The 9,050-nt window shown below is 52.5% G+C and overlaps 1 protein-coding gene across 6 annotated transcripts in view; it reads right to left on the bottom strand.

Moving 5' to 3' along the window:
• Nucleotides 1-29: 29 nt before the first annotated feature.
• Nucleotides 30-9,050, bottom strand: part of hgs (hepatocyte growth factor-regulated tyrosine kinase substrate) — a 15,160-nt gene continuing 6,139 nt past the window's right edge. For 2 of the 6 annotated variants that reach the window (XM_077010075.1, XM_077010076.1), the window contains exons 8-21: nucleotides 6,150-6,274; nucleotides 5,596-5,710; nucleotides 5,250-5,348; nucleotides 4,429-4,524; nucleotides 4,302-4,340; nucleotides 4,056-4,217; nucleotides 3,690-3,903; nucleotides 3,213-3,385; nucleotides 2,966-3,106; nucleotides 2,493-2,676; nucleotides 2,256-2,389; nucleotides 1,912-2,007; nucleotides 1,710-1,796; nucleotides 30-1,584 (exon numbers count right to left, since the gene is read on the bottom strand). In XM_077010075.1, the coding sequence (XP_076866190.1) occupies nucleotides 1,489-1,584; nucleotides 1,710-1,796; nucleotides 1,912-2,007; nucleotides 2,256-2,389; nucleotides 2,493-2,676; nucleotides 2,966-3,106; nucleotides 3,213-3,385; nucleotides 3,690-3,903; nucleotides 4,056-4,217; nucleotides 4,302-4,340; nucleotides 4,429-4,524; nucleotides 5,250-5,348; nucleotides 5,596-5,710; nucleotides 6,150-6,274 (1,761 nt within the window). In that variant the 3' untranslated portion in view covers nucleotides 30-1,488. The remainder of the gene's footprint in view (nucleotides 1,585-1,709; nucleotides 1,797-1,911; nucleotides 2,008-2,255; nucleotides 2,390-2,492; nucleotides 2,677-2,965; nucleotides 3,107-3,212; nucleotides 3,386-3,689; nucleotides 3,904-4,055; nucleotides 4,218-4,301; nucleotides 4,341-4,428; nucleotides 4,525-5,249; nucleotides 5,349-5,595; nucleotides 5,711-6,149; nucleotides 6,275-9,050) is intronic. The other 4 variants (XM_077010077.1, XM_077010078.1, XM_077010079.1 and 1 more) reach the window with 4 other exon arrangements.

Here is a 9,050-nt window from a genome sequence, read left to right as displayed (position 1 = left end):
TGGATTAAAGAGGCACTCACACCACAATGTGCACAATAAAAGAATGAGATATTTATTAAATATAATCTTAAAATTCTTTCTGGAGTCAGATCAGTATGATGGAACAAAGGTGTCCACAGATGGCATTAAAGGGTTACATAAGTCACTGGTTGGTGGTACATCACTAACATGCAATTATTCAGGTTTGTATTCAGCAACATCTCTCCCATCCTTAGTGGAATCGATATGAAGTGATTTCTTGCCCTCTCTGTATGAACCCACTAAAGCCACACACGTTCACCGCCTTAGACCGCTTCAGATGGAGATACACAGGGCTTCATTGACCTGGCATTACAGTCTGCACCTGCCCTCACCTCCAAGTCAAGATAATCCTGACAGCCAGATCCCTGGTTACGTAACACCAATAAGAAAGCTACGCTGGACAGCTGGGACCACCACTGCACTCACACTCAAACGCAGTACGTATAAACCAGCAGGTTCCTTCAGTACAAATCGGCGCTAAATGTAAAAAAGGCCAGCGACGTTGCTGCCCCGTCTATTTAACACAATCTACAGGAGCAGAGGGGCCATGCCGTCAACTGCAACGATTATTAGATAGGATTCCATTACTGCGATCCTAAATTTTGAAACCTTACTATAGTAGGTTTGCATACAACAGCTTTTCCATAGGGGACCTTGCACTGGACATTTGTGATGGTGAGCTATGGAGCTTCAGTGCTGAACGAGACCAGGTCCTCACTTCACCACATACACACGTCAGAGCTGGAAAGGCCGTCTTGGTCTCAGGTTTAACTTCTAACCTTCAGCTAAGTTCACTTTTACACAAGAGACCCAGTCACTAGAGCAGGCACTCTTGCTTTGAGATGCTAAATAAATAAGGGTGCTTGTGTTTCTGTTGTGCCAACCTCCCCTGTTAAAACCATTCTAATGCCTCTCAAACCAAACGTTCATCCCTACGCAAGACGTTTCTGTGCGCACACGAGTTCTCACCTACACACAATGAAACACATGCAGACTGACTTCAGAAAAAGAAAAAAAACACGAAGCAAAAAAGGTGACAAGATCCTGTTCACTTTTTTTGATTCAGACGATATTGGAGGACTCGTTTAAGTCTATATTATTATTATTTATATATTTTAGAGTTTTGTTTCATAAGGAAACACTACATATGTTTCAGAAAGACAGACGGAGGGAGGCTAAGAGCTGGTTGAACTGAGGAGGATGGACTTGCATCACGCCACCGCCGATTCCTCCCTCATCTCTAAGCAGTGTGGACAGAGGGGCAGTGTATAATGTGTGTAATGGCAGCAGAAGAGTCTCACGATATTTCCGACAACTTTTTTTGTTTGCTTTAGCAAGACTGCTACAAAAATATTGCAGGTAGGTTGACTGTGCAGGATGAAGAGCTTCAGTAAGAGGGAGGCGGAGTAGTGTGCAGGAGCTGGGGGGGGGTCTGAGGGGGCGGGGCGTAGTCACAAGGTGAACCAATCAGTCAAATGAGATGAGCTGAGCCTCTGCACTGCCTGGAGGGGCCTGCTGGGGCTGCTGTTGTGCTTGCTGAGGAGGACCACCAGGGGGAGCCATCTGCACACAGTCATGTGAAGACAAAGTTCACACATTTTGAAGAAGGAAAAAGAAACGATTGTAAGGGGGACAGGGGGTGGGTGAGTGCTCCCAGGACGACCAGGATGAGACGCGTGAGGCCTGACCTGCTGGTACATGGGCTGCTGACCCTGCATGTAGTGTTGTTGAGGAGGCATGTTGGGATCCTGGCCCGGGAGGGCGGACATCATGTTCTATGGCACAACAAGCAGCAGCAATATGAAACACTAGCACTTCTAACAAGACATCTGGGATACTGAGATCAGTTGAAAATGACATTTTTAGGCCAAGAAAGCCCCCAAAACTGACCTGCATGCTGTACGGCTGGTAGCCCATATATGCCATACCGTTGGTGGGGGGGGCCTGGGACATGGGGGGCAAACTCTGGGCTTGAGACACCGCGTTCTACAGAGAACACACACAAAAGAGTAAGACCAAACTCCAGCACATGAACACTCCAAGACCTCGGCTGAGGTGAAGACCCAGATCTTAAGATATGACCAAACTAATCCAGAGACGAACAAGAAACTGGAGTGGATTAAGTTATTTTATTTTAGTATTGACACAGCAGTGTTAAGTGTATAGTATCTGGACAATCTTGGTCCAGGTCTTGATTTTGCCTCTAGCACTGAAGACTATTGCTCCTTGCTTACCTGATAAGCCTGTGTCGATGTGGGCTGGTAGGTAGTGTAGGCGGGACTTGTGGTGGGCGGGGCCTGACCAGGGGCGGCAGGTTGGGCCCCGGGACCTGCAGTCTGATACATGTAGGCGTTCACCATGTTGGGATCTATAAGAAAGGACACCAATTAAGCAGGAAAACATTTAAAAAAGACAAAACTACGGTTTTAACGCCTTTAATCTACTACTGAGTTTTGCGGTGCGCGTCTCACCGGTGGCAGAGACGGGCATGGCCGGGTAGGGTCCTGGGGCAGCCTGTCCAGGCTGGTTCATGTACACCCCGTGCATGGGCGAGCCCTCCACCGAGCCCGCGGGGCTGAACGTGCCGGGGTAACTGGGGGGCCCGGCGGGCGGATACACCACCCCCCCGGCTACGTTGGGCGGCAGGGACTGCATCTGCACGCATCCGAGGACAACGCAGTGAAACGCCATGTTGTTACTGCACTACGCACATGTCTACCTCTCACACTTCTTTTACAAGTTTTATGGTATTTTATTATGGCTTTTTTATTTTTGAACATTAAATCAAAGCAGAGCTCAAAGGTCCCAGTTGGATAATGGCCACTTACGTCTGACACAGCTAATTATAAACCTGCAAAGTGCAGTGGCCCTATCGGACTACACCTCTCCCGTTTACGTGAGGGCGTCGTGTTGGACAGGTGGGCGGGTCGTGTGCGTCTCTGACCTGCGCGTAAGGCAGGGAGAAGGCGGGCATCTGCGCACGCATCTGAATGGTGTGTTTCTGCTGCTCCAGACGCATCTGACGTTCCTTCTCCTGCTCCTGGAGACGCTGGATTGCAAGTTGCCTCTGCATTTCCAGGTACTCCTGCAGGAAAAAAAAAGAGCAACCAACCACAGCTAAGCTCTTCTGGCTTCCACCCAATCGCGGAGCCCCGTCACCCCGACCGTGGCCAATCACGCGGCAGACTCGCCTGTTTCTTCTGCCTCATGATCTCCAGTTTCTGAGCGAGCTGGATCTGCCGCTGCCTCTCGGCCTCCTCGGCCGCACGGCGGAGCTTCTCGCGGTGCTCGTCCCGCAGGGCGTTGAGGGCGGCCCGCGCGTCCCGCACCTGCGCCAGCTTGTCCTGCAGCCCCTCGTAGTACACTGCGCACGGAAACACGCCAACCATCCCGACAACTGTGATCTCCACACACCCCAGGTTCAGGTTTCACTACGACAACGAACAAAACCCCTCCCACACGGAGCGGGACACGCCCTCTCCGTTGACGGGCAGACGATTCAGGCCCTTTGTGATCGTGATCTGACTATAATCTGCCTTCCAGCCACACCCAAAAACACCGGGAGCTTGCTGTGGCTCATTGTTACACCACCACCTCCCTCCACCCTGTCTGCACTTAAGGGCACCACACAGAGGCGGGGCGGAACGGGGCGGGACGCCGTGACTCACGTCGCTTCTCGTCGAGCTGGTTGAGGAGCTCGAGCAGCTGCGGGTGCATGTTGTTGATGGACTGGAAGAGGGAGAGCACGGCGCTGTCGTTGGTGATGCTACGCCCACGCATGTGGTTGCTCTTCATGCGGTTCAGGAAGGTGGTGACGGCGTTCTGAAGAGCCTTGAGGAACTGCTCGTGGTTCTCCTCCGATTCCCCGTTCTGGTACTGCTGCTGGTGGGGAAACCGGGGACAGTCACGCACCAGCAGAGAAAAGAGCCATTTCAAAATGGCGCTAAACAGCTAATGTCCTGTATTCTGTTCCCTGGGGGTTAATGCTTAGCTTTACATTGCCTACAGCTTTCAGTAACAGACACTGACTGTACCTCCACTATGCTGATGGGCTGGACTGGGGCGTGGCTTTCCACCGGCTGGCTGACTGGCAGAGGCTCGGCCAATGGCACTGGAGCTGGAGCCGAGGGGGTGGGACTCTTGCGCACCTCTTCCTGCTTCTTCTCCCAGTAGGTCCTGTTCAGGTAGCGGGCCAGCTGTACGAGAAAAACGCCCCGTTAGCCCCGATAGTCGCTTCTATTCTGCTACTCCACAGCCCTGAACAGAACAAAACTCTTTACCTCTGGATCCACGTCTTCCGCTGAAGGAGCAGAGGAGTTCTGGAGAGAGACCATAATGACGTTATTTCAACACTAAAGATATATGCACATAAAGAGAACGTGTGTGTGTGTGTGGGCGGAGCCTTACCACAGGGGAGGAGTAGAGGGTGCTGACGGGCGGGGCAGAGGAGGTCACTGGAGTGGGGTCGGCTTTGGGGTACACAGCATAGGAGTTCTTCTGTCGCTGTGTACATACAGGAGCATTAAAGCCTTTTGCTGTCAACCCTTCTCTCTAGAGTCAACCCTTCTCTCTAGAGTCAACCCTTCTCTCTAGAGTCAACCCTTCTCTCTAGAGTCAACCCTTCTCTCTAGAGTCGCACTACAGTAGAGGGTTTTCCATCCACCAAGTTTTTGCGCATTTTGAAAACGCGCATGAAAAAAGCTGGATGGAAAAAGTCCAAAATTCGAAAAAAGCCCCAAATATCGCAAAAAGATTTTTACGCTAGGAGGAGGTGGAAAAGTTAAACTATCGCATCGCCAAAATTCGGAAAAACTGGATGGAAAAGGGTTTTTCGCATAAACGATGACGTATCATGCCTTAAGTCATGTGGTTCTGTACATGATCGCGATGTAAAGATGGCAAATGCATACAAAAACAGTTCTGGAGAGAGCAAAAATTGAATTTAACTTCTCCATGTATAGAAAAGAAAAAGAAAAAAATTTTTCAAAACCTCAACATGCAAAAATGCGTAACTGCCAGATGGACGTAAAACCACTATTGTTTGGCGTCCTCTCACGTGATCTAAAGTTTATTCGCATAAATGCAATGAATGGAAACAAGGCTTAATTCGCATTTTTTTCTGCTGAAACTTGGAAATTGCGCATTATTTTTTCGAAAGGTTTGGATGGAAACCCGGCTAGTGAGAGAGAGAGAGAGAGAGAGAGAGAGAGAGAGAAGGAGCATCTCACCATCCTCTCCTTCTCCTCAGCTTCACTCTGAGACAGGGCAATGGCCAGCTGCAGCTCCTCCTCCTCCTGCAGGGCGGCCTCGTCCCTCTTGGGGGGCATCTGGGAGCACAGGGGGGGCAAACCGCATCGTGAGGACCACTCGGCATTTTAACTGAGTGAAAAGCTCGCGCCAACACCTTGCCTCCGTTATAAAGTGGGTTTGTTGGTTAACTGCACGCGCTTCATGAGTAACCCCACCGGCAATTACAGAGATTTCTGCCATTTGTGCTCAAATGTAATTTTTCGCAAGATTTGACTTTGAGGGCACAAGTGCACGGCGGGTCTCCAGAGCAGGCATGGGCCTTACCTGGGACTGCTGCGCCAGGGGGCTGGTCAGGTACTCGGGGGGCAGCTCGGTCTGCCCGCCGGCCCCGCTGGTCTTGCCCTCGACTTTCCTAGGAGGGGGAGAGAGGGAGGGCTGGCTGGTAAGGAGGAGGGACCAGGGGGACACATGCAGAATGGTCAATCACCAGAGAAGAGGAACATCATCCAACACATCATCACACACACGATGTACGGCACATGGGGACGCATTGGGGGGGGGGGGCACAAACCCCCCTGTAGCCAGCACGACAAAACCAGGGCTTCCGTCGGCCGCGTCTGAAGTGCGAACATTAAACTTTGAAGGAACGAATACATGAGATTTGTGCCTGATTTATGCTTCAGTAAAAGCAAAAAAAGACAAAAAGGGAAAAGACCATAAAAAGCATACAGCACTTACTGAAGAGAGGAACCCTTTTATCTACAGACTTCTTAGAGCCCATTCTTTGAGCATAACCATAACAGGGGATCCAGCACAGCTGTGTGTGTGTGTGTGTGTGTGTGTGTGTGTGTGTGGCTCTCCTCTCCACACCCACTTACTTGTTGAGGAGCTCAAAGCAGGGCTCACACACGCGCACCTCCTTCTCGATGCCAAACTTGGGAATGGTGGAGTACTTGGATGAGCACTTGCCGCAGAAGATCTGGCCACATGCTCTACAGTGGTGCTGGAAGAGGGTGAGGGAGACCACACATCAGGGCAACAGAGTCCCCACGCCAGGGCAACAGAGATCATGTAGTAATGACACTGCCCCAATTCTACCAAAGCCCTGGCCACTATAAATATACTAAATGGCCACGTGATGATGAAGGTAGCAGGTTGGAGGTGGTACTCATGCACCTTAGCCTTGGTGAGCAAAGATCAGAGTGTACACAATCGTTCTTCTCTGTATCTGCTGTGGGGAGTTTGAAACTAACAAAACAGATCTGAGCTTAGCTGGGTGGTGTAACCGGAGAAGGCAAAGGTGGTGGTGGTGTTTGTGATGGTGTTAGTGATGCTGTTGGTAGGGGTGGTGGTGATGGCGGTAGGGGTGGAGGTGGTGGTGATGGTGGTGATGATGGTGGTAGGGGTGGTGGTGGTGATGGTGGAGGTGATGGTGGTGGTGATGGTGGTGGTGGTGGTGGTAGGGGTGGTGGAGGTGATGGTGGTGGTGGTGGTGGTGGTGGTAGGGGTGGTGGTGATGGTGGAGGTGATTGTGGTGATGGTGGTGGTGGTGATTGTGGTGGTAGTGATGGTGGTGGTAGTGATGGTGGTGGAGGTGATGGTGGTGATGGTGGTGATGGTGGTGGAGGTGATGGTGGTGGTGGTGGTGGTGGTAGGGGTGGTGATGGTGAAGGTGATGGTGGTGGTGGTGGTGGTGATTGTGGTGATTGTGGTGATGGTGGTGATTGTGGTGGTGGTGATTGTGGTGGTGATTGTGGTGATGGTGGTGGTGGTGGTGATTGTGGTGGTGGTGGTGATGGTGGTGGTGGTGGTGGTGGTAGGGGTGGTGGTGATTGTGGTGGTGGTGGTGATGGTGGTGGTGGTGGTGGTGATGGTGGTGGTGATGGTGGTGGTGGTGGTGGTGGTGGTGGTGGTGGTGGTGGTAGGGGTGGTAGTGATGGTGGTGATGGTGAAGGTGATGGTGGTGATTGTGGTGGTGGTGGTGATTGTGGTGGTGGTGATTGTGGTGGTGGTGATTGTGGTGGTGGTGATTGTGGTGGTGGTGATGGTGGTGGTGGTGATGGTGGTGGTGGTGATGGTGGTGGTGGTGATGGTGGTGGTGATTGTGGTGGTGGTGATGGTGATGGTGGTGATGGTGGTGGTGGTGATGGTGGTGGTGGTGATGGTGGTGGTGGTGGTGATGGTGGTGGTGGTGGTGATTGTGGTGGTGGTAGTGATGGTGGTGATTGTGGTGATGGTGATGGTGGTGGTGGTGATGGTGGTGGTAGTGATGGTGGTGGTGGTGATGGTGGTGGTAGTGATGGTGGTGGTGGTGATTGTGGTGATGGTGGTGGTGGTGATTGTGGTAGTGATGGTGGTGGTGGTGATTGTGGTGATGGTGATTGTGGTAGTGATGGTGGTGGTGGTGGTGATTGTGGTGATGATGGTGGTGGTGGTGATTGTGGTGGTGGTGATGGTGGTAGTGATGGTGGTGGAGGTGATGGTGGTAGGGTGGTGGTGTTGGTGGTGGTGATGGTGGTGATGGTGGTGGTGGTGGTGGTGATGGTGGTGGAGGTGATGGTGGTAGGGTGGTGGTGGTAGGGGTGGTGGAGGTGATGGTGGTGGTGGTGGTGGTAGGGGTGGTGGAGGTGATGGTGGTGGTGGTGGTGGTGGTGGTAGGGGTGGTGGTGATGGTGGAGGTGATTGTGGTGATGGTGGTGGTGATTGTGGTGGTAGTGATGGTGGTGGTAGTGATGGTGGTGGAGGTGATGGTGGTGATGGTGGTGGAGGTGATGGTGGTGGTGGTGGTGGTGGTGGTGGAGGTGATGGTGGTGGGGGTGGTGGTAGTGATGGTGGTGATGGTGAAGGTGATGGTGGTGATTGTGGTGGTGGTGGTGGTGGTGATTGTGGTGATGGTGGTGGTGATGATGGTGGTGGTGGTGATTGTGGTGGTGGTGATGGTGGTGATGGTGGTGGTGATGGTGGTGGAGGTGATGGTGGTAGGGTGGTGGTGTTGGTGGTGGTGATGGTGGTGATGGTGGTGGTGGTGGTGGTGATGGTGGTGGAGGTGATGGTGGTAGGGTGGTGGTGGTAGGGGTGGTGGAGGTGATGGTGGTGGTGGTGGTGGTAGGGGTGGTGGAGGTGATGGTGGTGGTGGTGGTGGTGGTGGTAGGGGTGGTGGTGATGGTGGAGGTGATTGTGGTGATGGTGGTGGTGATTGTGGTGGTAGTGATGGTGGTGGTAGTGATGGTGGTGGAGGTGATGGTGGTGGAGGTGATGGTGGTGATGGTGGTGATGGTGGTGGAGGTGATGGTGGTGGTGGTGGAGGTGATGGTGGTGGGGGTGGTGGTAGTGATGGTGGTGATGGTGAAGGTGATGGTGGTGATTGTGGTGGTGGTGGTGGTGGTGGTAGTGGTGGTGATTGTGGTGATGGTGGTGGTGGTGATTGTGGTGGTGGTGATTGTGGTGATGGTGGTGGTGGTGATTGTGGTGGTGGTAGTGATGGTGGTGATTGTGGTGGTGGTAGTGATGGTGGTGATTGTGGTGATGGTGATGGTGGTGGTGGTGATGGTGGTGGTGGTGATGGTGGTGGTAGTGATGGTGGTGGTGGTGATTGTGGTGATGGTGATTGTGGTAGTGATGGTGATTGTGGTAGTGATGGTGGTGGTGGTGATTGTGGTAGTGATGGTGGTGGTGGTGATTGTGGTGGTGGTGGTGGTGATTGTGGTGGTGGTGGTGGTGATTGTGGTGGTGGTGATGGTGGTGATGGTGGTGGTGATGGTGGTGGAGGTGATGGTGGT

This window comes from Brachyhypopomus gauderio, chromosome 6 (genome assembly GCF_052324685.1).
Source record: "Brachyhypopomus gauderio isolate BG-103 chromosome 6, BGAUD_0.2, whole genome shotgun sequence".
Taxonomy (NCBI): Eukaryota; Metazoa; Chordata; class Actinopteri; order Gymnotiformes; family Hypopomidae; genus Brachyhypopomus; species Brachyhypopomus gauderio.
This window is presented reverse-complemented; position numbering and strand designations above follow the sequence as displayed.